The sequence below is a fragment of the Zea mays genome, chromosome 8 (genome assembly GCF_902167145.1).
Source record: "Zea mays cultivar B73 chromosome 8, Zm-B73-REFERENCE-NAM-5.0, whole genome shotgun sequence".
NCBI classification, from domain to species: domain Eukaryota; kingdom Viridiplantae; phylum Streptophyta; class Magnoliopsida; order Poales; family Poaceae; genus Zea; species Zea mays.
Window position 1 is genome coordinate 101,548,936 of NC_050103.1, and position 26,396 is coordinate 101,575,331.

Here is a 26,396-nt window from a genome sequence, read left to right on the forward strand (position 1 = left end):
AAGAGGTTTGGAACCATAAAAATTGAGCTCATATATTTCTTCGATTCGTCCAAAATAATCGACACTGTCAAGGCCGGGCGTAAAGACTCCAGAACACGTTGTTTTCCGATTGGGCCGACTTTTTTCGTAGTTTGTAGTGCGAAAACGGTATCCATTGACGTCATACCTAGAATATTTCTTGACCCTATAAGCAAAGCCATTGGCTACTTGTCTCAACTCAGCACTCATAGACGGATCTCTTTGGCCCTGCAAGTATTCGCAAGTTAAAAGACACTAAATTGAGTTCAAAGACGTATCTCTTTTACAAACTAAGCACGTACCTTACGTTTGAACCAGGAAATGAAATCGAGCAACCCATTTCTCGCACCCTTTCTATGAAGAGTGTCATATTCTTGTGGAGTGGGGTCCCTTGATCGACGCTAGAATTAATGAAGAAATTGTTCCATGTATGGCGTCACTTCTTCAAGGTTGGTCAATACATATAGCATGATATGTCGCCACTCTTCATGTGTCAGGGTCTTGGTGGTCGAGCCACTTGCGCTTCTGAGTTGGCCTCGAAATATGCTAAGGTTCGATTCATTGTCGCCATCATTGTAACGAGGGGGTGGATTATGCACGCTCGGCAGTTTGTCACCATAATAAGTTGTTGTGAAGTTTGAGACCTCCTCTAGAATGTATGCCTCTGCAATGGAAGCCACTATTTTGCATTTATTTCTACATTTCTTTCGAATAGTCTTTAGACATCTCTCGATTGGATAGCACCAACGTCCCTGCACGGGCCCCCCATTCATGCCTCATAGGGGAGATGAAGAATCAAATGCTGCATTGGATTGAAGAAGCCGGGTGGAAATATCTTCTCAAGCTTACACAGTAACACGGGTGCCAATCTTTCTAAGTCTGCAACCACGGACCGAGATAACTCTTTTGCATAAAGCTGACAGAAGAAATAGCTCAACTCTAAAAGCGCTAGCCAGACATGCTCAGGGACATAGCCTCGAACCATCGCAGGAAGAATCCGTTCAATCCATATGTGGAAGTCATGACTCTTCATCCCTAAGACTCGCATAGTAGATAAGTTCACCCCCCTACTCAGGTTAGCTGCATACCCATCAGGGAATATCAACATCTTGATCCACTGAAGTACTTCCTTCCTCTGGGCCCTACTTAGGACAAAATCGGCCTTAGGCCTTCTCCATGTCTTTCCGCCACTTGGCAGCTTCATCTCTAGGTTTGGTCTATCACATAACGCTGCCAGATCCACTCTTGCCTTCACATTATCCTTTGACTTATCAGGAATGTCCATAATTGTTGCCCACAGTGCCTCGGCAACATTCTTTTCAGTGTGCATCACGTCAAGGTTGTGTGGAAGGAGCAGGTCGTCATAATGGGGGAGCCGAGTCAAGCCAGACTTATGTGTCCACATATGCTGCTCACCATATCCCACAAAACCACCTTCTGTATTGGCCACGAGCCCATCTATCTATTGACGAATTTCGGCACCAGTCATCGTTGCAGGTGGGCGGTGTGTCACTATGACACCTTTCGTAAAGTTCTTGATGTCTAGGCAGAATGGATGGTCAGTAGAGAGAAATTGTCGATGTTTATCGAAGGATGAATATTTGCCACCCTTTTTCAACCAAATGAACCTGAGAGCTTCCTTGCAAACTGGGCATGGGAACTTACCGTGAACACACCAGGCGTAGAATAGCCCATACACCGGTAAGTCATGCATGGAGTACTGGTACCAAACATGCATTCTGAAGTTTGTCTTTGTAGCTCGGTCATACGTCCATACCCCTTCCTCCCAGGCACGTACCAATTCATCGATCAAAGGCTCCATGTACACGCCCATTTTATTCCCCGGGTGTCCAGGAATTATCAACGACACGAATATATTCTTCCTTTGAAAGCACAGACCAGGGGGGAGATTGATTGGGATAACAAACATGGGCCAACATGTGTACGGGGCAGCGCTCATACCATAGGGATTGAACCCATCTGTGGCCAACGCAACACGTACATTACGAGCCTCTTCGGCTTTCTCACGGTGAATGGCATCAAAGTGTTTCCATGCTTCACCATCGGATGCGTGCACCATCTTGTCAGGATTATATCGTTTTCCATTTTTGTGCCATGTCATCTGTTTCACGGATTCCTCTGTCATGTACAGATGCTGTATCCTCGGTATGAACGGAAGGTGCCGTAGGATTGTCAAGGGGATGTCGAGCTACCTGTTCTGTCCATCACCAGAGTCTACCTCCATGAACCTAGACGAATTATACTTAGGACAGTACTTTGCCTCCGCGTATTCTTTCCTAAATAGCACGCAACCCTTCGGACAAGCATGAATCTGCTCATACGTCATCTTGAGTGCACGAAGGAGTTTCTGTGCCTCGTACATGCTCTTTGGCAGAACGTGATCATCCGGAAGCAGGCTCCCAATAACCGTCAACAAGCCATCGAATGCGTCTCTACTCATGCTGTACTGTGACTTGAACGCCATTACACGCCCAATGGCATCCAGTTGAGAAACCTTTGTCTAGCCGTGAAGGGGCTTCTGTGCCGTGTCGAACATGTCGTAGAACGCCTTTGCAGTCGGCTCTGGCTCGTCATCCATACATCTTCCCGTGTACTGTGCCTCCTGATAGTCGTTCAACATATCTGCTACCCCCGCATCCGTGTCATAATCCTCGACACGTTGTCTCAGCACCTCCTCTCTCGTACGATGCGCTTCACCATGAAATATCCATCGAGTATAGCCCGGCGTAAATCCATTCTTCCAAATATGTTCTACCATGGCCTTCTTTGGTTTTCTTTTCCAGTTGGCACATTTGATGCACGGGCATGGCACTAGACTCGCTCCTTTAGCAGCTTCGCCATATGCCCGTTCCACGAAATCATCGGTCTTTCTAATCCATTCAGTGGTGACATCGTTCCTTCCTCTATGGCCCGTGTACATCCACTCACGGTCCTCCATCCTCTAACAGAAGCCTAGCAACAGAAAATTTCGGCAGCACCTCCCCTACACGGGGAGGTTTCGAAATCCTGCAAATAAAACTATCAGCACGATGGCTGACATCCACACATAATTCAACGACACGATGACTGGCAATCACATATAACCATAGCCACATACGCATATATTAGAAATGTAATTTCCTATAGACCAATCATACGCATATATTAGAAATGTAATTTCCTATAAACCAATCACATGCAAACTACGTTTAACCACATATAATCAATCGCATGTAATTTCCTATGTACCAACATATGCATATATTAGAAATGTATACCTTAGCCGGGGAAGATGGCGAAGATGGCGTGGTGTCTGGAGATGGCCGGAGCGACGGTGATTGACGGAGATGGCGCGACGTTCGCGAGCGGCGGTGACAGCATGCGCGAGCGAGCGGCGGCGCGTGTGGGTGGCGGCGGCGCACGGTGTGGCGGGGTGCGGGGCAGGGCGACGGCGGGGCCTCGGGCGACGTGGGTGGCGGCGGGGCACGGTGTGGCGGGCGCGCGCGGGCGACGGCGAGGCCTCAGGCGGCGGTGGGGGCGCTCGGGGGAGGGGGCGCGCGGGGGCGACGGCTGGGGCACGGGCGGCGGCGGGGGCGCGCGCGGGCGCGGGCTGCGGCGGTGGCGCGCAAGGTCGGCGGCGGTGGCGCGCGGTCGTGGCGGGGAGAAGCGGCGGCGGCGCGCGGCAGTGGCGGGTGAGTGTGTGAGCGAGAGAGAAGAAGGAGAACCGGTGCTCGGTTAACATTCACTTCTTTGTCGAGTGCCCACTGACAGACACTTGGCAAAGGTGTCTTTGCCGAGTGCCCACTAACAGACCACTCGGCAAAGAATTGACTTAGGGTGAAATACTTTGCCGAGTGTCACACGGATGGCACTCGGCAAAGACACCTTTGTCGAGTGTCTGTCAGTGGGCACTTGGCAAAGACACCTTTGCCGAGTGTCCAAGCCTAGGCATTCGGCAAAGCCTATTTTAAAATTTTTATATTTTGTCAACCAAATTTTTTATGGTATGTTCCTACACTATATAGACCTACATGTACCATTTTGGGATAATTATAAACAGTGTTTTCAATAGCTAGTACATTTAGTTCGTTTATTTGAATTTCTTCGGAAAATTCAGATTTGAACTGCAAGTCACTCGAAACTTGGGAAACCGTGCATGTAAAAATGATACCCAACCTATTTAGCACAAGTTACGACCGATTTCAGGAGCGGACCGGAAACTTTGAGCACCATGCTCACTCAACATGGCCGTGAACTTGCCATCCAGCTGTTTAAAAATTGTATAAAACACAAACAAAGTCAGAAAATCATGAAACTTGTGCACTTGTCATGATATCATATGTAGAGACTGTGATAAAAAATTGAGAATGTTTGGAGAAAGTTGTGAGACACTATGTGTAGAAACCTAAGAGAACTACACATGAAATCATAGAGTTTCAATGTGGATCTCTTAGGTTTCTACACATAGTGCGTCACAGTTTTCTCGAAACTTTTTCAAATTTTTATCACAACCTCTATATATGATATCATGACACGTGGACAAGTTTCATGATTTTCTGACTTTGTTTGTGTTTTATACAATTTTTAAACATGTGGATTGCAAGTTCACGGCCATGTTTAGTGAGCATGTTGCTCGAACTTTCTGGTCCGCTCCTGAAATTGGTCGTAACTTGTGCTAAATAACATTTGTATCATTTTGCATGCACGATTATCCAAGTTTCGAGTGACTTGCAGTTCAAATCTAAATTTTTCGAAGAAATTCAAATAAACGAACTAAATCTACTAGCTATTGAAAACACTGTTATAATTGTTCCAAAAAGGTACATGTAGGTCTATATAGTGTAGGAACACAACACAAAAAGTTTGGTTGGAAAAATAAAAAAATAAAAATATGCTTTGCTGAGTGTCCACTGAAGACACTCGGTAATGACTTTTTTTGCCGAGTGTCAGATATTTAGCACTCGACAAAGAGTATGCTTTGCCGAGTGCCAGACTTCGGCCCTCGGCAAAGACTGATGGCCGTCAGCTGTAGACGGCCGCTAACGGCCCTTTGCCGAGAGCCATCTTTATCGAGTGTTTGCCGCTCGGCAAAGTAGTTTTTGCTGAGTGCTTCGCTGTGCCGAGTGTCCTGCACTCGGTAAAGAAGCTCTTTACCGAGCGCAGGACTTTGCCGAGTGCGGCTCTCGGCAAAGTCTTCTTTGCCGAGTGTCCGATAAAAAGCACTCGGCAAAGCCGTCGGCACTCGACAAAGGCCCGGATTTCGGTAGTGAATAATTCCTAAAAGTGACTTGGAACATGCCGGTGTAGATGATCTGTATGATGATGGCAACCACGTAGGCCTTCTTGCTGGTATATATCCATGGCCGGCCTCTACATTGAGAATTGACAAGCAAGATGGTCTGTAGCTATCTAGCGCTACTCTAGCTGTTGGTCATTCACTGGTTGTGAATGTGATGAAGCAAAGGAGTGCAGGGGACAGCCGATGCTGGTATAAAGACGACGATGTTGCTGCATGCATGATGGATCTGCTCGTATGGTTGGATGTTCCAAAGTAGCTAGCTACACCTAGAGTGTTTTAGCTTTTTCTTCCTGGCGTCCTCTGAATCAAAAGCAAATTATTGTTGGGAAGAACGGGTCTACGCAATAATTCCTTTCTGATCAACGTAGTAACTCGAACACTCGCGGACACAAGGACGTACGTAATCGACACAACGGATGGCGGCGGTTACGTTGCTAGCCATGGAGGAGATTACATGGCATGCACGCCGCGCCGGCCGACCGGCGACACGGTCGACGCCGCTAGCTAGCTAGCTGTCCGTCGATCGGTCAGCCTCGCTTGCCGCCCTTGCCCTTCCTTATTGGCAGCGCTGGCGTGGCGCGGGTCGGTGGGCCTGGGAGGAGCGGCGTCGTTGAAAAGTCGAGGAGCACGCGGTGCTGTGGCACCCGCGACAGCATCACGTACATCATGCACCGGGGGCACCACGCCAGCACTACCGGAATCAATCGTTTCGCCGAGTGCCTGAAGCACTCGGCGAAGCCTTAAAAACACTCGGCAAAGGCGTTGCCGAGTGTAACACTCGGCAAAGAAGGCTCGGCAAACAGTGCATCGACAAAGACTTCTTTGCCGAGTACTTTTTCTCGGGCACTCGGCAAATTTCTTTGCCGAGTGCCAGGAAGCACTCGGCAAAGAAAAGCGACCGTTACGGCGCCGGGTGACGGAGACGGCGGCTTTGCCGAGTGTCAACGGTGACACTCGGCAACGAAGATATCTGTGCCGAGTGTCTTCCTGGCAGCACTCGGCAAAGCCGCCTTCTTTGCCGAGTGCCAGTTGGGACACTCGGCAAAGAGCCCGCCAGGGAGGGTCCCCATGTCAGGCTCTTTGCCGAGTGTCCCAAGTGGCACTCGGCAAAGCCGACCTCTTTGCCGAGTGCCAGCGACAGAACACTCGGCAAAGAACCTAAGCCGGTGCCCAGGTCTGTGCTCTTTGCCGAGTGTTATGACCCAGACACTCGGCAAAGAGCCTCTTTGCCGAGTGTTACACTCGGCAAAGTGACCAGTATATACCTTTTTTATTTGTTTTTTGTTTTCCATCCACACAAACAGAAGATATCACATATATATCACATATATACATCACAGATATCATCACAGACATAAATAGCCAACACAAACATAAAACCGTCACCACAAACATAAATATCCCTGTGCCGAGTGCGGCACTCGGCAAAGCCTTCTTTGCCGAGTGCCCGACAAAAGGCACTCGGCAAAGAATACAACACTCGGCAAAGCCTCGGATTCCGGTAGTGCAGGATCATGGGCGCGCCGCCTGCCTCCGCCTCGGGGCTCCCCTCCGACGACACGCACGATCTCGGGGGAGACGCGGTCGAGGAGGAAGACGACGACAGCCTCCTCGGCGAGCCGCCGCCGCCGCCAGGACGGCCGCCGGTCGCCCCGGACGACGACCGCGACAGGCTCAGCCGCAGCTTCGACCCGACCTTGCCGTTGTCCCTGCTCATCTTCCAGCAACGATCGGTCACTGCCGCACGGCGCACGCAACTGATATGAGCAGCACTACAGCTCGATCGGCTAGCTAGTTAGTACTAGCTATCTCGTGTGTATGCACTGTTGAGTAGCGTGGAGGAGGCCGCGACCACTCTCGCGCGCATGCACTGGTGGTTGGGATGGAATGGAAGTATGGAACCAGACTACCTCGATCGATGGTGTGCCTGTCTGGGTATCTGCGACCTGCGGGGGTTACCGTCATGTATGGTTACACAAGATACATCTCTCTTCTGCTTTATATATCTGCATCTGCACGGACATCAAGGTCAGCATGTACGTAGCTCTTGCCTCAACCCTAGAACTGAAGGGCAAATGTTTTCTCTGAGAACTAAAGTGCAATTGGCAAAGTTGAACAGGTAATTTATATATCTTAATATTAAAGAGCTAAAATTTCTGTCTTTTTTTGTATGGCCATTGAGATGAGTGAATATATGCATGTATGTAAGCCACTGTGTGTAGAGTGTGATAGGACTAAATGTACGTACATGTATGTGATGTGTCTTATTGTGATTAAAAAATAGCTATAGATTTTGAATTTCAGTTCCAAACAAAGGACCCACAGCAGAACTGCTAGTGCTAGAACAGCCACCAAAGGTCCACATGTACATACATCTCCCGAGGAGAGCAACACAAAGTTAAGGGCCCATGGGCTCACATTCTGGCCCATGCAAACACCAATTGCAATTTTGTACATTACAACAGGGATGAAAACGGTCGGAAACGGTATTTATTCGGTAATAAGTTTTTTAGTCGTTTTTTCTTTTATTACGAATAAATAGAATATAGAATCTACCATACAAATTTGTATTCTTATTTTTAACATCCAGCTTGTAAAGATTCATAAAAGATAAACCTTAAATTCATCCTATATTTTCTTAAATAATAGATATAAACTTCGGTATGGATTCGGAAACAAATTCGGTAATTTTTTCAACTATTTGTGTTGTAGGGACAAATAACATATAAAACAATTTATGTAATATTTTATTTATATTTGTACTAATGTGTTTGATAACATAGGAAAAGATTAACATCAAATTTTATACATATTTATTTTAAAATATTAAATTTGTCCTAACAGTTTGGATTACCACTTTTATCCCTATATTACTGTCTCTGAATCCGCTCACGAAAGAAAGAAAAAAAAAAGGGGTTGCAATTTTGCTGGGAGCCTGGGACGCTGAGTCAGACCCCCACCGATGGCGTCCGAATCCTCCCCGCCCCCGGCGGGGGCGCCACCGCCTGGTCTGGGAGACAAGCTAGCGGTGTTCTGGGACGAGGGCATGCTGGCCCACGACGCCGGCCGCGGCGTGTTCGACTCGGGCCGCGACCCCGGATTCCTGGATGTGCTCGACCAACACCCGGAGAACGCCGACCGCGTCCGCAACATGGTCTCCATCCTCCGCCGCGGGCCCATCGCGCACTTCCTCTCCTGGCACTCGGGCCGCCCTGCCCACGCCTCCGAGCTCCTCTCCTTCCACTCCTCAGGTCAACTCCCAAAGCCGAAATCCCCTCACTAACTTCGTTTTCTGGAATCTTGATTGACCAAACTGTCTCTTTTTTCTGGTGTTTCCGTTGTAAAATATATTCGTAAACGGACGCCGGCCAAAATCTTCTTGTGGTTTGAAGAATACATAGAGGAGCTCGTCCAGACGAACGCCACCGGAGCCAAGAAGAAGCTCTGTGAGGGCACGTTCTTGAACCCGGGCTCCTGGGGTGCGGCGCTTCTAGCGGCCGGGACCACGCTCTCCTCCGCGAAGCACATACTAGACGGGCAGGGGAACCTGGCCTACGCGTTGGTTCGCCCCCCTGGCCACCACGCGCAGCCCGACCACGCCGATGGCTACTGCTTTCTGAACAATGCCGGACTTGCTGTGCAACTGGCTCTGGATTCCGGGCGCGCAAAGGTCGCCGTTGTGGATATTGATGTGCACTACGGGAATGGCACCGCGGAGGGCTTCTATCGGACAGACACCGTGTTGACGATGTCTCTTCACATGATGCATGGTTCTTGGGGGCCATCGCATCCGCAGAGTGGCTCCGTCGATGAGATTGGTGAGGGCAAGGGGCTTGGGTACAATCTCAATATACCTTTGCCTAATGGAAGTGGAGATGCTGGGTATGAATATGCGATGAACGAGTTGGTTGTTCCATCGATTGATAAGTTTCAGCCTCAACTGTTGTTTCTTGTGGTCGGCCAAGATTCCAGTGCGGTAAGTTTAGTTCACACACTTGTTTTCCTTGCTACATTACATGTTGTGTGCATTAATCTATTTAGAATTCTGTGTATTTGTCCGGTCAGTTCATTACTCTAATAGCCCATTTTGCTAACTAAAGATTACATTCTAGTTAGTGGATATGATTGTCCTTGAAAAATAATAGGAGGAAGGTATATGAGAAAGAAGAACAGTTGGCTCCGTTTAACTTGCTCCCATTGTGGTGCTTAAAATTCGTGGACCAAGTAGCCAATAGGTCATATTTCTGGGTGTTACCTTGCTACCAGAAGTGCTTTTGGTGATTTTGATTTGTCAAGTGCAACCTGTTGTGCGATAAGGCACATTTTTAGCAACTAAAGTTGATTCCCAGATTTAGCAAATAAAAGACATACAAGAACCACGATAAGGTTGCAGTAAACAAGATGAACATTTAATCAGCACATTAGGATAGATTTATGCTACTCACAATGTCATAAGCAAGCATCATGGCAATTGACACAATAAGCAGGTAAATATAACTAGAAAAAATGCTACAGAATTATCCTCTAATGATTCTCAGTACGGGTTGCTAAACCAATGGCCATCCAAGGCTTAAAAGGCTTTTAGAATCCTTGACCAAGTATGGTATCATCCATTTTATCCTAGAATTTAGCTCAACTAGTTCACAGTTGATCAATTACACACATCATGAAGTATACAGATCACTTTGCAATGAGAAAGTGCTCAACAGTGATAAATGATCATTGAACAGATTTATTCACTAGTAAATCAGCCTATGCTGCCATACATGAATGTCACTGAACCCATTCATCATCGAGAATCACATTCAAACCTGCAGTTACAATTCAGCCTTTGATCAATAATAACTGCTTGTTCGAGGAATAACGTGCTAAACAGGAAATTAGCATTAGATATTGCACATATAATGACATGTAGGTGAGTGCAACACACTTACATAGTCCTTGCAGTGAAGCAGGACAGAGAGGCAAAGCACATTTGCGCGTGTCCCAGAAAATTATTCACCCCTTCTATACCAAGGTAGTGCAGGTGTTATCTTTGGAGACATGGTGCTGCTGTGCCAACTGCAGGGTACGCTAAAACTGGCGCCCAAGTAGCAGGAGATCGCTGCTACTCAGAGCGCCCCAAACTGCAGTCTAAAAGTGATAAACAACTGCAGTCTCTATTTGAAGGCTCAAATTTGGCTAGGTTCTGTTTATATAATAGGGAACATTGCTGCCTCATTCACTCTGGCAAATTTTGTTGGAGTTATTCATAATGCCCTTATTCTGTTTTCTTCTTTTCCCTGAGACCAACATGAAAGAAAGGAAATTAGTGCAAGCTTAATTCACTCAGCTGAGACCAACGCCTGGATTGGCAGATCCATATTTTGTAAATTTCTTGAGTCAATGTCTGGGAGTGGGAGCAACCTGTATGCATCGTCATCATTAACTTCAAGTATCATGCTTCCACGCATTGCTGATACTGATACTGAGTGCACAATTGTTTGATCACAAGGAGAGAGCTGAACAGGCTGCCAACCTGAGTTATTATATAAAGATTCTTTTAGGGTTATTTACTCTGATAAAAAGTTAGTAAGATTCTCTGTTTAAATCTTTATGTGATTATTAAACTGACCCAAGCGAATCCATGTTAAATATTTCTACATAACCCACATTTTAGTTTTGATATACATCCTAGTGAATCCAAACATTACATTTAGATTTTAGTAGTTGACAATGAATTTCTTTGGTCATGTGATGCTCTGCTTGAGGACACCTAATCTCACATTTTTCTCGTCTTTGTTTACTGTCCATCAAAATCCTGTTGGTTGGTGGTGATAATCGCAAACATTTTTTTAGAAAGAAACAAAATTCTTAGACTCTATGACTCCTGTAAGACCAACAATAATTACATTATGTTTGACTTATGCAGTTTGATCCCAATGGAAGACAGTGCTTGACCATGGAAGGCTACAGGAAAATTGGACAAATAATGAGGCGCCTGGCTGATCGCCATTGCAATGGGCAAATACTGGTTGTCCAGGAAGGGGGTTACCACATCACTTATTCGGCATATTGTCTGCATGCTACACTGGAAGGAGTTTTGGATCTGGAAGCCCCGCTGCTTGATGACCCAATCGCTTATTATCCGGAGGATGATAAATACACTATGAAAGTCGTTGACATGATAAAGAGCTACTGGAAGGAATCGGTTCCTTTCCTAAAGGAAATTTAGAGGAAATAATGTTCGCGCCCTCAATGTTCAAATTGCAGGAAACTCCACATTCCTGGACATCTTCAATTGAATTGGGAAGAACATTGCACGTCTACGTTTTCAGGCCGTTTAAGATTATCTGATTGACAGTTTCACGCCTAACATTGTACAGGATAGATTAAGAACATTGTTTGCTGCTGCTCTTGAATTTCTGCAATCAGGATCTCGTCAGCCTATTTTTGATAAACAGTCGATCTTTTTTTTTTCCCTGAGATGCTTTTGGCGGCAGTAGAAGGTAGGCGGTGCTTGAGAGTGACAGAGGGCCATGTAACCAGGGGATAAATCTTGATTGACTAGTCCAAGCAAAGGGTGATGCTCGCTACCAGAACTTGAATGTGTTTTTTTTTCCCATCAGGTTCATCCTAGGCATCTGATGGTACTACAAATTGCAGCATGCCGGGACAGTGAATTCCAGTGCATGAATGAAGCATATATGCGCTGGCAGGAAAAAAGGCCCAACGTTGATGCCAAAGAATCGTAATCTTTCCGGAAATGACCTGGAGGAAGGAACGGATTTTTTAGTTTTTTTAAATCATGTGTATGCTTCTTATGAAACTAAGATCACTTTTGACCATAGGATTGGCGTTATATTCAATATATGTTCAAGAGACAATCATGGTCAATAAGAACGTCAAATATAGAAGGGCTGACGTAGACGCCGTTGTCTCTCGCTACTGTGCGGTGGTAATTTGAACCTTTTGTCCAACGTCTTCCTCGCCGTATTGCATCGGATTCTTGCATATATTTGCTGCACTTTCTACGTCAATTACTATTTGATTCGTGGCTAACTGTGTCACATTTTACTTAAGATTAATTTTTTAAATTGAAAAATCAATCTTAAACAAAAAGTTAGATAAAGTGTGGCAATTTAGGCAGCAAAGCGAAGTCAATCCGAGGAAGTATATCCCCTTCCTATAACCAGTAAACAAACAGGGTCTAATCATTCTAACTCCATTTAGAAGTTTGACTTTCCTTCTCTCACCTGTTTTTGTGCGTTGTCAATTCCCAAGCGAACCAAAACCATCCATTGACAGGCAAGGCAGCTACAGTTACGGGCGTGACGCCCGCGTGAAACCAGCGTCTCGTGCATCCTACGGCCACCGGCTTTCCCCATTTTGTCCTTAACTCAAACGCGCAAGCCACCCCCTCTTCGCTTCCGTTCCTGTCCTCTCCTCTGTCCCTCTACGGTGCTTCTGCTCGCCGGCCCAAAATCGCCTCATCGACCACGCCCCCTTCCAGGCTCCCGTCTCCATGGGTCTCCTCTCAAACAGGTCAACTCTCAGATCCAATCTTTCTCTGGTATTTGTTCCTAGAATCATCCGTATTGGCTAGTCTCACATCTCTGCAGGGGCGGTTATTTTTTTTCCTTCTTTTGTGTGATTTTTTCTTTGTGTTGGGACAGGATTGGGAGGGAGAGCCTCAAGGCGGGGGATCATATCTACTCCTGGAGGGCGGCGTGGGTCTACGCGCATCACGGTGAGGTGATTCGTATTGTATTGCTTTTGCATATGCTTACTCCGTTGTATTTAAACTTCGATTGGACGATTGGATCACATTAAATTGCCAAGGTTTTGGGCTCATGAATTGGCGAAATGGGACTTGGTTTAAATTTTATGCTACGAATTTGCTAAATGGGGACTTGGATCACATTTTATAAGCTCAATGCTAAAAACAAGCATACGGATTTGCATATCAGATTCTATATTCTATTTATTTGCAATCAAAGATAAAAGACCAAAAAATTGATATCCAAATAAGTATATGCTTTCATCCCTATTCTTATCGCCGATGTCGGGTGCTTTGGGTTAGGAGGGGATTTCTTTGAAGTCTGAACTGAAAATGATTTTAGGATATAGATCTAGTTAGCTTCTTGGGGGTTGGATTGATTCTCTAGATATCAACACCAGCACCACTAAATGCTGTGCATGCTCTGTCGCACCGATCTTCAGAGTTTGAAGTATAAACTCAATAGGAGTTCTATGTCAGACCAAACAAAATAGACAAGTTCCATTTGGAACTAGATAGATCCCCCTAATCCCGTGGAAATTGAATTGATCCCTGTGAAATTTTTGCCTTCAGATGCCTCCGTACTGCCTACCTTCCTCCTCTTCTTTTTATTTATCATTTCCCAAAAATTTCCTCCCCCATGGATCCCTCCAAATAACGTTTAGGGCTGGTTTGGTGATGAGATTTGGAGGGGATCCATGGGAGAGGAAATACCTTGTTGAATAGCAAGAGATTTCCTCCCCCGTGGATCCCTCTAAATCCTTTGTCTCCAAACCAGCCCTTAGTACTTTGCCGTATGCATAGATGTTTTTGGCCTTTGATCACCTTTTGACAGGTGCTACATGGGAAAAATGAAATTGTTATTACAGATTGTATATCGTTGGGTAACCTTGTAGGAATAGGAAACGTTGTAGGTATTTTTTTTGGGGGGTTGGGGGGATTTTCTTATGTACCATGAATGTTCCCCTTACCTGTTATATGCCACTCCCACGCATTGTGTCACTGAGACAGTGACCTAAACACTGAACCCACCTTGTGAATTGTGATGCATTGAGGAGTTTTTAATGGACACAGTTCTATGCAATTTGAGGCGCCATTCACAGTAAATTTGTTACAGATGTAACCATACGTTTCTCGCAGGAATATATGTGGGCGATGATAAGGTGATCCATTTCACAAGAGGAAGAGGACAGGAGGTCGGAACAGGAACTGTCGTCGATATTATTCTTGTGAGTTCCACCCCAAAACGAAGCAACACGCCTTGCCCGGTGTGCACCGACGAAACCAGCGACAGCAGCACAGAGACGAACGGCGTGGTATCCTCCTGCCTCAGCTGCTTCCTAGCTGGGGGTGCTCTCTACCGTTTCGAGTACGCAGTCAACCCGGCGCTCTTCCTCGCCAAAGCGCGAGGAGGGACGTGCACGCTCGCTCCCTCTGACCCTGACGACACGGTGGCTCGCCGCGCCAGATACCTGCTGAGCAACGGTTTCAGGTGCTACAACCTGTTCAAGAGCAACTGCGAGGACTTCGCGATATACTGCAAGACTGGCCTTCTTGTCGCTGAGCAGGGCGTTGTCGGGCAGAGCGGGCAGGCTATCTCCATCATCGGTGGACCTCTCGCCGCGGTGGTCTCGACCCCATTCCGCTTGGTTACCACGAACATCTATGGGATGGCGGTGATGGCCGTCGGGGTGTACTGCGCGAGCAGGTATGCAGCTGATATTGGCAACCGCCGTGATGTGGTGAAAATGGAAGTCGAGGACCTGACGGCCGGACTGGCCAGCGGCAGGATATGTGCTGTGGAGAACATCGCCCAGCTGGTGGCTCCGGAGGCAGAAGGCCCGGCCGATGCCACGGCCACGGCCACGCTGGCTGCTTAACGGACCATTGTGCCATTGTTGCTGTGAGAGAGATGTGCGTCAGCCAACATGTGTGCTATTGCTTTGGCTTATTTGTGTTCAGAATCCACTTAAACTCGGTCGAAGTGAGCTTTCCGTTCGGCAACGTCTGTACTCTTACGAATCTCGATCGTGTATGTCTTTAAGTATTGTGTTGTGTTTCAAAGATAAAAAAAGGTGACCTTTGTGTATGATTTTTTATACACGTTGTCTCTTAGCTGCATTGATAGTCTAAGGTCTCAGAATTGTACCATGCAATCATAGTGTACCATGCAATCATAGACGACCTGTTGCCTACACGCTGCCACGGTGGACGGTCCAATGCGCAACCACGAACTGTTTGATGCCTACTGTGGACGATCCAGTAACCTGTTACGAACCGTCCGACATTTCGTAGAGCCGATCTTAAGGTTCTACGCATCACGTGAAGACCTAAAGGGTTGTTAGTATTTGGCAAAAAAAAAACGGCAACATCGTAAATGTATCTAGATTGGTCACGTGGACATAGCATCGTCGAACTTATTATGATAATAGTTTCATAATGGAGTGATTTTTTTCATCAATATAGAGGTAGTCAAATCAAATGTGTGTACTGGATACCATGTCCATGTCCAAAATATCTTACATCTGCGAACACAGAAAATACCTTTTGGCAAGAACAACAAAAAGGAACAGAGAAAGTATCAAACAAAAGTGCCGAATTTTTATTACATTCTTTCTATATCTCACATATATACCCGTTGATCCCTTCATAATGCATGATCTGGATATGCTGTACATATGGTCTATATAAATTACTCCTGAACATGATCACAACCAGAAAAAAAAGAAAAGTGTGCATAAAACAATCACAATCGCGGCCTACAGAGAGCTGCTTCCAGCCCTTGACAAGCCAATGCACTGCTCCAGACGTCCTCGTCGCCGGCATAGCCATCCTGTAGGCTCATGGCGTCCTCGGGTATCGGATCGAACGTCTCGTACTTGGCCCCAAGATGCCACGTTGACGGTAGGACCAGATCCCCGCCGTCCGGTAGCAAACCGAGCGAGTCGTAGCAGCGCTAAACGCCCCAAGCGCCTCGGCACCAGGGGTTATAATTTCGGACCGAAACTGCCCATGCAATCCAACCCTAACCCATGTCAAATCCTATTAAAAAGATTTATAAATTTTAAATTTATTTGAATTTGATCTGAACTTGCTTTTCGGCCGGTGGCAACTATTTTAAAATCCCGGAATTGTAAACCCTCCTCGGCGCACTACGGCACTAGTCGGGTCATTGTGGCGGGGTGGCGCTTGTTGGCTCCGCGCTCGTCATGGCGAACAGCTCGCCAAATCCGTCTCGCGTCGTGAACGACTGATGATCCTGTGGTGGGACGTCGACGACGGGGCTCAAACGTCACCCGTCGACTGGGGTCTGTTCGGTTAATTTCCAATCCATGTGGATTGAAGGAACTAGGTATGTTTAAATCAACGTCAAGTCAAAATTAATTCCAATCTATTCTAAAATCCACACCAATCTACCTTAACATTTAGCCTACTTGCGTTTTTATTATACTTGCTCCAAGAAAATAGTATTCAGACAATTAACCGGACCCTAAAGCGCGCACCGCGTGATCAGTGCTTGAAAATGTGTTGTGCCATCGATCCCAGTGATGCCTTTGCCGAACCGAGTGAGCCCAGCAAAAAGACACTTCTTCATCGGGCCATCGGACAAGCCTAACCCTCCGTGCCATCTGAAAAGTCGCATGAAGAACTACCACGCGGTCGTGGACGTTGCGTGCAGCGTCAGCGGGCAGCCACGGCTCAGCTGGCATAGCAGTGGCCACCTAGTCGTCGGCCGCTAGGCGCTGGCGTCCAAATTCTACGCTGGTGCCGACGTGGTCGTACTACTTGTTGGATAAACGTGGGTTTGATCCAATTAATATTCAATAATAGTTAATATTAATGACCAACTTTAAATGTTATGCTGTACTAATAAATTTGCATCATATTGGAAGTTTAAATGACAAATCAATCAACTTAAATAGGTGGACCGTTGATGCATCTATTGAGAATTTGAGAAAAAGGATGAAGGACTGACACGCGCACGCGTCGCCGTGGCCGTGGCTCATGGTAGATCATACCTTTATTCGAATATTCCTTTCATATGGTTGCACATTTTAACTAGAGTTATGACCGTCCATTTTCTGTCTTCTAGCTAGTAATGGGCTGTCACTTACTGTCGTCGGTTTCTAGTTCTGATGGCTCGACCGTCTTTCCGCTGTCCTTCTCCCTCCTTCTGACTGCCTATAAGAATGGAGAGGGAGGATTCTCTTCGGTTGCGCGGGATATCATCTCTCACGAATTGCAAACAACATATCCCCGTCCCATCTTCTGCGAGCACAGGGAGAGTGGGAGAGCAGGCCTCCGAAATCACCCACTACAGGAAAACAGTTAATTCCCGTCGGCCAGGAACCGACGAGAATAAGCATTAAACCGACGGGAATAAGTAATTCCCGTCGGTTTAGGACTTATTCCCGTCGGTTGTCAGCCGCCAGGCGTCCCTTGTCGGGGATAAGGTTATTCCCGCCGGCGGCCGACAGGAATAATTAATCCCCGTCGGCCAGTAACGAGCCGACGGGAATTACGGTTAATTCCTGTCGGCCACCGCAACCGACGGGAGTTATCAATTAATTCCCGTCGGCCAGGCCAGCCGACGGGAATTAACTATTAACGCCCGTCGTCCAGGTCAGCCGACGGGAGTTAACTGGGCCGACGAGAGTTATTAATTAATTCCCGTCGGCTATGGTCATACCGACGGGAATTAACTGGGCCGACGGGAGTTAACCTATAATTCTGCAACAGCAACACCAAATTAGATATTTCTCCACAATTGCACACATAACATACACAAAACATATATATCACAAACATAAGACAAAACATATCACATGAACATATAAATCACAAACGCATTGACATCACACATCACAAACACATTGATATAATTCACACATCACAAACATTTCAGATACGAGAGTGTTTACACAAACATAACGTCCACGAGTTAAAATACATAACGAGCACGAGTTCAAGTGTTTAGGGATAACCACCACTTGGGTGGTTAGAGCCTTGACCGCTGCTGCCACCACCACCAGGAGGAGGGAACGCGAAGAGCGAGTCAACAAATCCAGTCCCTGCTACGGGATCAGAACCACTACCACCCGCTTCGGGCGTAACCTATGCAAGTTAGCAAATATCAACACGTTAAATGCAAATATCAAAAAGTATACAAGTGTATAAATTAATCGACAGTTATCAAACGTACCCTATCTCCAGGTGCAGGTGTATGTGTCGGAGGGGTGTTGAACTGTGGTGGCGGAGCTGGTGTGTTTGCAAACTGGCTCCATTGTGGTGGCGGTGGAAAATTTGTTGCCATGCCCTGTTGATGCATTAACTGTTAAACATATGTGTTAATATTGAAGATGTTGTATTGAAATATAATAATTTAGAGTTCGGATTATGTATACTCACTTGATACATCGCTTGGTTATGTGCATTGCATGCCTCCATAAATTCTCGTTGTTGTCTCATCTCCTCACGCATCCTCATAATCTCCAACTCCTGCTCGTTTGGTCGACGAGAGCATGAGCTACGGGAAGACGAACCCGTCCTCCGAGATCTCACCGACGATGAGTCAATGAATCCGTCGAAGAGTGCGTATCTATAAGTGATTCAAAAAATGTGATTACTGCATAATCAATTTAGTGTCAACCATATAATTTCATAAGTTAGAGCTTACCGTCCATGCGCTTTGCCACCACCACTTGCGTACACCACCGAGGGATCCACCGGTTCATGGCGCCAGTCGAAGTCAGGGCCATGGCGACGAACCATCTCCTCCCCATATGCCGCCTATACATCATTCAGAACCTTACAAATGCAGGAATTTCTATACTTTGAACGTTTGTACTTTTCGACCAAAACTCACCAGTCGATCCGTGGCTGTCTGGCTGCAGAGCTGGTCAGGGTTGTTTGGGTCTGGTCCTTTGTGGCCCTCCTGGTAGACCTCAATGTCACTAGGCTTTTGGCCACTCGTAGCTTCCTGTATAAACAAAAAACATTCATAAGCAATCGTACTATTTGCTGATCGACATAGCTAGATCAAACTTACCATTCTTTTAGCTTTTCGTATCATGTCGTCACCGCCAAATTTGTGGTTAGGATTGGTTCCTCGACATTGTCTGTGATGCGCTGACGCTTTCTGGAAGCCTTCGAAAGCCTAATATCGACACCAAGCATAGTACGCATCAGGCACAGGCGCCATCCATGGAACCATCACCTGCACACACAATGTTACATATTATAGCAATCACAACAATCAATATAAAGGGTAAAACAAATTGAATACTAACCTCACGATATTGATCCTCAGTCAAATATATCTTTGAGGACCCTTCCTTTTTATTCAAGGGGCCTGCTTCTTCCGGATGCTTTTGAAAATACAGGTTTGTAGCCTGAATTCTCGCATAGTATATGGCATCCTTCACCAGCTTCTTTGCATTGTTTTGTAAGACACGTTCAGCGTGCCCCATGTAATCCTCTCCGCCAGACAACCGATATCGAAGCTACAACATAAAGAATACAAATACAATGATATAAGTCATAGATTTACAATATTAAGAAACATAACAAAAATAATAAAGAATTCATACCCAAAAGTCATTACGCACAAGTCCCTGTCTGTCGGTGTGGTTTCGTTCCTTTTTAAACTTGTACTCGTCCTAGGTACTGACGAGCACCTCATCCTCGGTATCACCGTTTGACACCTTCACTATACCAGGGTAGTGAAGGCGGCAAAGAGAACCCAACGTAAGGTTAACCTGAGTGTGGTGTCCCTTGCCGTCAAAGGACAGGTCCTCCCAATTCCTGCATTACACAAAAACATTAACAATACACATAATAGTTATATGACATAATAGTTATATGAGATAAGTTAATATATTACACTCACCGATCTCCATGTGGCATGATTAAAGTCCTATCAGCCTCTCGCTCTATCGCATGACGAGGCTTTACTGAGTGGCTTTTTCTTGAGCGACGTGTGTGTGTCGCTGAAGAGCCTCCCGAGCCATCATCCATCGGGTTGTCAGCCAGTTCGCCCTGTTGGCCCCACTGGTCCCACGCCTGTTGCTGCTCTCTCTGGTGGTCCCACTGGTCCCATGGCTGGTGATGCTGTGCGGCCTGGTCCCATGTCACGTGCTCCACCTAGTAACGACTCCACTATTTTGAGTGGCGGCCATAGGATGACTTGATTCGAAAATGCTTGAACGAAAGCGATATCCATTGACGTCGTAACATCCATAGCTTTTGGCAGTTACGCTTCCAATAGATAACTGACGTAAGTCATCATTCAAATTCATTTCCTCCCCAAACTGTCAATTATGCCACAAAGCATTAGCAAATTCTGTAATATTAGTTAACTGAAATTAGCTCTCGGAGCCACATAATTAAGACTTACACGGTCCCGAAGCCACATAATGAAATTAGGTCGCCCATGCATACCATCGCATCGCAATTTGTCTATGTCTCTCGCTGTTGGCCTACCGAGACACCTCATGTTTTGTTCATCAAACTCGCTGTCAAATATTATTGTATGACATGAGATATTTGATAACATAAACTAATTCACATATGAACAGTTTAAGAAAATAAGTCTTACACAAAGTATTTCTCCACCTCAGGCATATTCGTGAACATGTATAGTAAAGCAGACTTCTGTTCTTCCATACTGAGGTGATATGCCTTGGGTGGACCAACGGCTTTGCCGTTTGTCTGAAAAATCGAAAGATCACTACACGGAGGCATCTCTCGTTCATCATCATGGTACCTTTTCTTTCGAGCAAATACATTATGTTCTTCTGCAAAGTAACAACTTATGAAGTGTGCTACCTCCTTTAGTTTAAATTGTTCCGCAATACATCCTTCAACTCTTGCCTTATTGCCCACCATTGCTCTAAGCTTCTTTAATGCTCTTTCTATATGAAACATCCACCTATACTGAACAGGACCACCGACCTTAGCCTCATATGGAAGATGTATAAAGAGATGCTGCATAGGATTGAAGAAACCCGGTGGAAATATTTTTTCCAATTTGCACAAAAGCACCGGTGCCTCTTTCTCCAGCTGTTCCATCAGATCTCTTCTGATTTCTTTAGCACACAACTGTCTGTAGAAATAGCTAACTTCAGCTAACGTTTTCCACACAGCTTCGGAAATGTACCCACGAAACATTACAGGCATGAGCCTCTCCATAATTATGTGGAAGTCATGGCTCTTCAGTCCATTCATCTTCATTGTCTTCAAGTTCACAGATCTTCTAAAACCAGCGGCATAACCATCGGGGAATTTAATATCCTTCATCCACTTCATCACTTCTTTCCGTTGCTTAGATTTCAGACAATAGTCAGCTTTTGGTTTGCCTCCGTTTTCTCTAAGCACTTGGGTTGGACGATCACATATCACTGCTAAGTCCATGCGTGCCTTGTCATTGTCTTTCGTTTTATCAGGGAAATCCATGCATGTATTTATGAGGGATTGGCAAAAGTTACTCTTTTGATGCATGACGTCGATGTTGTGCATCAAAATCAATGACTTAGCATAAGGAAGCTCCCACAAGCCACATATGTGAGTCCAGTTATGCTCCTCACCAAAACCTTGATACCTTTTCCCACTCTCGTCTAGGACAAGTTTCATATGCTCTTCTGTAATTTCTATCCCACTACGTCGCTTGGGCGGTCCCTTCGTGACAATGGTGCCATTCCTAAATTCCTTTCTCTGCCTTCTGAAGGGGTGATTGAAGGGTAGAAAACATCTATGGCAATCAAAGTAACATATCTTGCCACCAGCACTAAGACGAAAACAATCTGTATCTTTAGCACAATAAGGACACGTCAATCTACCATGCACGCTCCATCCAGAGAAAATACCATACGCCATAAAATCATGAATCGAGAACAGATATGCAACACGAAGATTGAATTTCTGCTTCTTGAAGCAGTCATAGGCTTCCACACCTTGCCATAGCTTCTTTAACTCTTCAATCAGTGGTTGAAGCATCACATTGAGGCGTACGCCAGGATGCTCAGGCCCAGGTATAACAAGACATAGGAACATAAACTCATATTTCATGCAAAGAGCAGGTGGAAGGTTGTACGGTATGGCAATGATAGGCCAACATGAATACGACGCAGCGGTCATATTGAACGGGGTGAAACCATCAGTTGCCAAGCCGATACGAACGTTTCTTGCATCGCTGGCAAAATCTGGATCAAATTTGTCAAGAGCCTTCCATGCATCACCATCTGACGGGTGCACCATTAAACCATCTTGTCTGTCCGTACAATCTTTATGCCATCTCATGTGCATAGCGGTCTTCCTCGAGAGAAACAAACGTTTCACTCTAGGAGTGAGAGGCATGTACCAAAGCTGTTTATGTGCAACCTTTGTCACCACCTTCTCCCCATCTTCATTTAAAAGCTCCACGTACCTCGACTTCCCACATTTTAAGCATTTCTGTTCTCTGTCATGTTCCTTCCAAAAAAGCATACAATTGTCTTGGCAAACATCGATCTTCTCATACTCCATACCAAGGCCTTCAAGCAATTTCTTGGACTGGTACATGTCTTTGGGCATCTTGTGACCCGTAGGAAGAACCTCGCTAATCAAATCCACAAGCTCCTTGTAACAATTAATTGAGAATGCAAACTTGGACTTGATTGACATCAGCCGGGTCACGAATTCGAGTACGGTCACGTCAGTGTGCCCGTGAAGAGGCTCTTCTGATGCTTTGAGTAGGTCGAAGAACTTCTGAACCTCTGGTGTAGGTGAATCATGATGATCTGGTACCAGTTCAGGCTGCAGATCCTCAAGCATCTGGTCCATCCTATCAACATCATCTTCACCGTCATCAACTTCTACTTCTGTTGCTCGTTCAACATCTTCATCGTGGAGATACCAGACCTTATAGCCTGGCACGAAACCATGCGAGCATAGGTGTAGTGTGACCTGCCTCTTGGTGTGGCTCGTCATATTTCTACATTTATTGCATGGACACCTAATATTATCTATTTGTGACAAAGCAGCTGCATGGTTCAGAAACATCTGCGTCTTGGCAAACCATTCACTTGTGTGACACCCACCCTTCTTGAAACCTTCATACATCCAATCACGTCTATCACCCATTATTGCGGCTGTGTGTACGAGTAAAGAGTGCGTGTGAGACATTCATGTTTCTACACGTCACACATACATCTATAGGTAAGTAGTAAAACTATATATATATACGTAACATCACCTTCAACACAATAACATGATATTCATTAATTAACAATAATGCAACATCCAAATTTAAATAAACAATATTTGCAACATTTTCAGAACATCAAATTTGCAACAAATAACAATATTAAATAAATTATAATCGCATTACAGTTAACTCCCGTCGGCCATAAAAACCGACGAAAATAAACAATATTTGCAACATTAAATCCATTAAATTAAATAATATTTTCAGAACATCAAATTTATTAACAATAGCATCAAATTTATCAATATCGAAACCTTCATACATCCTAATATTATAAGTTAAATCTAATCAATAAACAATTAACAATTTTAAATTAACTCTAATCACATGAAAGTTAACTCCCGTCGGCCATAAAAAATCGACAAAAATAAATATCTACACACATATTTAACTATTATAATCACACTCGTATTCACAATTTAGGATGCATACCTCAATGACAAGGCGGCAACGGCGCTCGGGGAAGAGGTCGGGACCGGCGGCGGCACTCGGGGAGGCGATCGAAGGCGACGACGGACTTGGGGCTGCGGCGGTGCTCGGAGAGCCGGTCGGGGCGATGGGCGGCGGTGGAGGAGGCCGACGGGGGAGGCGTCGGCCAGGAGGCTATTGCGGCGGCGGCGAGGTCCGGCAGGGGCGGCGCGGGGCCGGTAGGGGAGTGGTGGCAGCGGCGGTGGATGGGGCAGGGGTGGCGGCGGACGGGGCTGGGGCTGCTGCGGACGGGGTCGGGGCGACGGCGGATGGGGCAGGCGGCCGTGGCTGGGCCGACAGGGGCAGGCGGCGGCGGGGCTTGGGGAGGCGTGGCGGTGGCGGCGGTTGGGGCAAGAGGCGACGACGGCTCGGGTTGAAGACAGAGAGAATGAGTCCGCGCGGGTGAACCCGCGCTCATAAAAGGCTAATCCCCGTCGGCCTGCGCTCTGGCCGACGGGAGTTAAGTAATCCACGTCGGCCTACGCTCTGGCCGACGGGAGTTAACTTAACTCCCGTCGGTCTACCTTCTGGCCGACGGGAGTTAACTTAACTCCCGTCGGCTGCGTTTTAGCCGACGGGAGTTACATTATCCCCGTCGGCTTTATCCCTGGCCGACGGGAATTACCCTGGTCGACGGGAATCATTCAAATTCCTGTAGTGACCGTCCGCAGTGATACACTTGCATGGGTGTGCGAGCGATATCAGATTTTTGGGAAGCATATTCGCGATTGCTCGCGTGATCTGTTCCTGTTCTTCGTCGTCTTCCCCGAGCGACGCGTGCTGCTGATCTTCTTCCGGCGACTGTTCGAGGGACTACAAGGCGTACATCTTCCTGCATCGAATCTGTATGACTACATCGAACATATACATGAGGTGTCTCATGTGAATGGAGCCATTGATTCCTTGAGCATCGGTCTCTCCGTACATTCTGTTCTTCGTATTTGTGCATGTTTTATTGCTGTTTACTGCTTATGCGAGTAATTATACACGCATGCATATACATGACATCACTTATATCACACTGTTTTTCTATATTAATTTAAAATTGAAAATACCTAAATTTCTAACAATCCAAAAATCTGATAATAGGCATTTTTCTGTTAGTGGTTTTGTTGTTGCGTTAAAACCAAGTGAACCATTTGATGGGACGTTTTACATGAGATGGAGTAGTAAGATGATATTGTGGTTGACATCAATGAAATGCTATCACATCGCACATGGTGTTGGAACTCGCTAACTCACGGTCAGCCAAGCTCAAACAATGGAAAGAATGGGAAACAATTTGATGCCGATAAACACCGTGTATTAGGGCAACAATGTTTTTCTCTGTCCCCCGCAATGGTGCAGTACAGGTGTATTTATAGGTAACCGAGGGTCGGCCCTACCCCGTCAAAGATAGAATGGCCAGAAATCAGCCAGCAGACAACCAACGAGTTGTCGCGCATACTTACCATCCCCAGCAGTACCACCAACAACAATTCCACAACGAACCAATCCTTCACCAGCCTAATCATATGTACCACCAACACCAAGAGATCCAAGTCCTCCCTCCACCACCACATTTGTAATACCCACTTTGTAAAAAAATCTAAAAGGAGAAATTATATTCCTTTAAATACTTGTGTGTCATTTCTATTTATCATTTCATGTGAACACCTCATTTAAAAAAACAAAGGATTAATACAAGTCATTAAATGGTGCATCATGCTGAGACTTTATTTTGTGTGCATTTTGTGACAATATAAATAGGATGTGACAAGAAAAATATTAAAGTCCAAAAAGGGAATTTAGAACCTAAAAGAAATTCTTGAATCTAGAAAAGAGAAGAAAATAAATATAATGTGGAGAAAAAAAAGTAAATAAAGATATGTGATCCCTATACTAGGGTTTGAATTTGTATAATTGACTCAAAGGTGAAACCTATATTCAAATTCAAATTTTGATTCAAAAGAATTAAGAATAAAAGGAAAGAAAAAGGAAATAAAAAAGGAAGCAGCCGGATGGGCCAACTTCACCATTTCGGTCCACTTCCATTTTTGTCGCGCAGCCCAAACTGGAGAATTAGTGCCGGCAGGCAGGCCCCCGTGTCATCTACCCACTGCGCATGCGCCTCCTCTCCTTGTGTCGCCTGCTGGCGGGCCCGCATTGTAAGTCACGAGCGCGCGTCCGCTCCTAGCGCACCATCTCCCTTCGCAGACACTTGCTCGTGGGGCCTGGGATGTCAGCCGACCGCACTGGGGAAAGTCGTCTTCCTCCCCGCGGTCTCGGGCGTGGCTCCGTTTGCCCAGCCGCGATTCATGGGGAGCCCAGCTCAACCTCGCGCGTGCAGCAACCACCCGCGCGTGGCGTGCAGAATCCGTGATCTCCTCTGCCGAAACCCACGCGTTTCTCTCAACCCATCTCAACCTCATACCGTCCGTATAAATCGAACGCCGCCGCACCGCAGACCCCGGAAACGAACTCCGCCAATCGCACAACCGACCGAACCAGGCGCCACCCGATCTTCCTTCTCTGGCTGCATAAATATTGGACCACATCCGCTTTCTGTTCTAGATTCTTCCGCCTTGTGCTCGCTGTTTCGCACTTCTTCCCTACCCAGTCCTACATCA

General features: G+C 46.1%; 2 protein-coding genes across 2 annotated transcripts; both read left to right on the forward strand.

Annotated features, from left to right (window-relative positions):
• The first annotated feature begins 8,220 nt into the window (after positions 1–8,220).
• LOC109461487 (uncharacterized) lies at positions 8,221–11,880 on the forward strand. Its single transcript, NM_001347996.1, has 3 exons — positions 8,221–8,568; positions 8,710–9,293; positions 11,229–11,880. Exons 1-3 carry the CDS (start codon positions 8,280–8,282, stop codon positions 11,529–11,531), a joined length of 1,176 nt encoding a protein of 391 aa, NP_001334925.1. The 5' UTR covers positions 8,221–8,279; the 3' UTR covers positions 11,532–11,880.
• An 875-nt stretch (positions 11,881–12,755) lies between these two features.
• LOC100193052 (uncharacterized) lies at positions 12,756–15,164 on the forward strand. The gene is made up of 3 exons (NM_001138220.1): positions 12,756–12,841; positions 12,973–13,046; positions 14,217–15,164. The coding sequence occupies exons 1-3, from the start codon at positions 12,822–12,824 to the stop codon at positions 14,954–14,956; spliced, it is 834 nt and encodes a 277-aa protein (NP_001131692.1). The 5' UTR covers positions 12,756–12,821; the 3' UTR covers positions 14,957–15,164.
• The last annotated feature ends 11,232 nt before the right edge of the window (positions 15,165–26,396 follow it).